We start from the raw sequence: 2081 nt of genomic DNA, 5'->3' as shown, positions 1-2081 counted from the left end.
TTGTAACCTGCCCATAACAATTATTCAGTCAACAGACCACTCAGGCTTATCAACACAAATATACTGTATATATATATATATATATATATATATATGGAAGGATTGTTTTATACTATTTTATTGTTTCTCAAGTTTATTTAAAGTTAAAACAAGAAAATGCTCAAGTGTCAGTCCTCAGATGATTCCCAGAAATCAAATAAAATGTAAAAAATAAATGGTATTATGCCTAATTATTAATTCTGATTCATTTGGCACACTTGTTTCCAACTGTAAAACCTGATTTCCAGCATTTCTTTTTGTAGCCTCGTCTCGTTCTAGTTGTAAGTAAATGAAAATACACGACACGTCACAAAACATGCCAAACCTGTTTTTTATTATCTCATCTGGACGATAACTGTGCTGCCGGTTTGTACCTCACGTCTACGATCACACACGAATGATTTAGATTAAATTATTACAGAGGGTGTTTCTGTAACGACAGACCATTATTGTTAACAGGAAGTTCCTTAAAGGTCACGTTTTAATGTTTGTTTGCTTTTGTTGAACCAGGAAAGCCACATTAAGGTGCAACATATCTTGTTTCTAATTATAAAAACAAAAAAAGCTTAAACAAGATGAACAAATATGACAACTTTAACACATTTCCTACAAAAACTGCTAAACACCTTCAAAGTGCAGATTTTAAAACACCATAAGAAGAACCAAAAAAGCTGAGTCATGTTTACTTTTCTGTCATGTCAGGATTACAAATCAATACTTAAACTCATTTAAAATGTGACTCTTTTCTATTTTCACCCAGGTTCGATTGTTGTTCCCATAAAGGAGCAGGGTAACAGGACAGATAAAAAGACACAAAGTAATCCTGTGAGATTTGTGAGCGCTCATAATCTCATGTGAACAGCCTGAATTCAGCGTTTTGAAAATGATACTGCAGCTCGTTCCCTTTGAGCCAGGGTGGGACTAACGGGATGTTAACGACAGATTAGACACCTGGATTTGGATTACAGATGGATTCATCAACTACAGCAGAACCGTTTCATCAAGTGTTTACTTCAGTGAGCAGAAAAGACTGAAAAACAGATAATGATAACATATATATNTCATAATTATGAGATAGTCTCTCATAATTATGAGATAGTATCTCATAATAATGAGAAAGTTAAGTCATAATTCAATTAAATTCAAATTCAATTCAAAAATACTTTATTGATCCCAGAGGGAAATTAGGTAATATGATAATGATAATAATTATGAGATACAAGTTTTATTTTTTATCAGGGTGGTGGAAATGGGCTTCCATACAAAAGTTTAAATCCTATGAATACAATTACTGTTTATCTGGCAACGCGGCCATATTTGCTTTCATGGAAATTCCCATCTGATTGAAATCAGCACGTATGAGTCACGTTGACGCGCTGACGTAATGACATCACGAGGCCTCTGCGGAAAAGGCGGAAGAAGAGAGAAAAACAACAGCAGCAGCAGCGGCGGCGATAGTTACCAAGAAAATACCCCCGAGTCGTCCATCAGCGACTTGTTGACTTTCACCAAGTGCCGCCGGGTCGTGTCCGAGAGGAAGAACATCCCCTGCTGTTTACATTTATTGACAAGATGTCGCTGTTTGCGAAAATGTTCGGCAGCAACAAGAGTGGGAAGGCGCCCACAGCCCAGGAGGCGATCCACAAACTCAGGGAAACCGAGGAGATGTTGGCCAAGAAACAGGAGTTTCTGGAGAAGAAGATCGAACAGGAGCTGTTAACGGCGAAAAAGAACGGCACGAAAAACAAACGAGGTGAGTTGAAGCAGTTCGAGCAGCTGGAAGAGGACAATTGTTTGACAGTTTTAGCCTGGAGGCTAACCTCCACCGGAACCACCGGGAAGTTGAGAACTTCGTCCGAGACTCTATTTTTAAATGTCTTCTAGCAGCTTTTATTCCTGTTTTTCTAACATGTTACCTTTAATCATGGAGGAAAACTTAACAAATTCAACAGAGAGCTGCTTTAAGATGGGTTTCAACTCACAATACATTATGACTACATTATTTTCCTGTGTGATATTTTTATATTTTCTTTGTTTTTATA

At 37.2% G+C, this 2081-nt stretch overlaps 1 protein-coding gene across 1 annotated transcript in view; it reads left to right on the top strand.

The window, feature by feature from the left end:
- Nucleotides 1-1425: 1425 nt before the first annotated feature.
- The window catches only part of chmp4ba (charged multivesicular body protein 4Ba), a 5642-nt gene continuing 4986 nt past the window's right edge, over nt 1426-2081 (top strand). The window contains exon 1 of the mRNA XM_014016748.1: nt 1426-1792. Within this exon, the coding sequence (XP_013872202.1) occupies nt 1612-1792 (181 nt within the window). The 5' untranslated portion in view covers nt 1426-1611. The remainder of the gene's footprint in view (nt 1793-2081) is intronic.

Source organism: Austrofundulus limnaeus, unplaced genomic scaffold (genome assembly GCF_001266775.1).
Source record: "Austrofundulus limnaeus strain Quisiro unplaced genomic scaffold, Austrofundulus_limnaeus-1.0 Scaffold153, whole genome shotgun sequence".
NCBI lineage: Eukaryota > Metazoa > Chordata > Actinopteri > Cyprinodontiformes > Rivulidae > Austrofundulus > Austrofundulus limnaeus.
The sequence above is the reverse complement of the archived record's forward strand: the minus strand, read 5'-3'. Positions and strand labels throughout refer to the sequence as shown.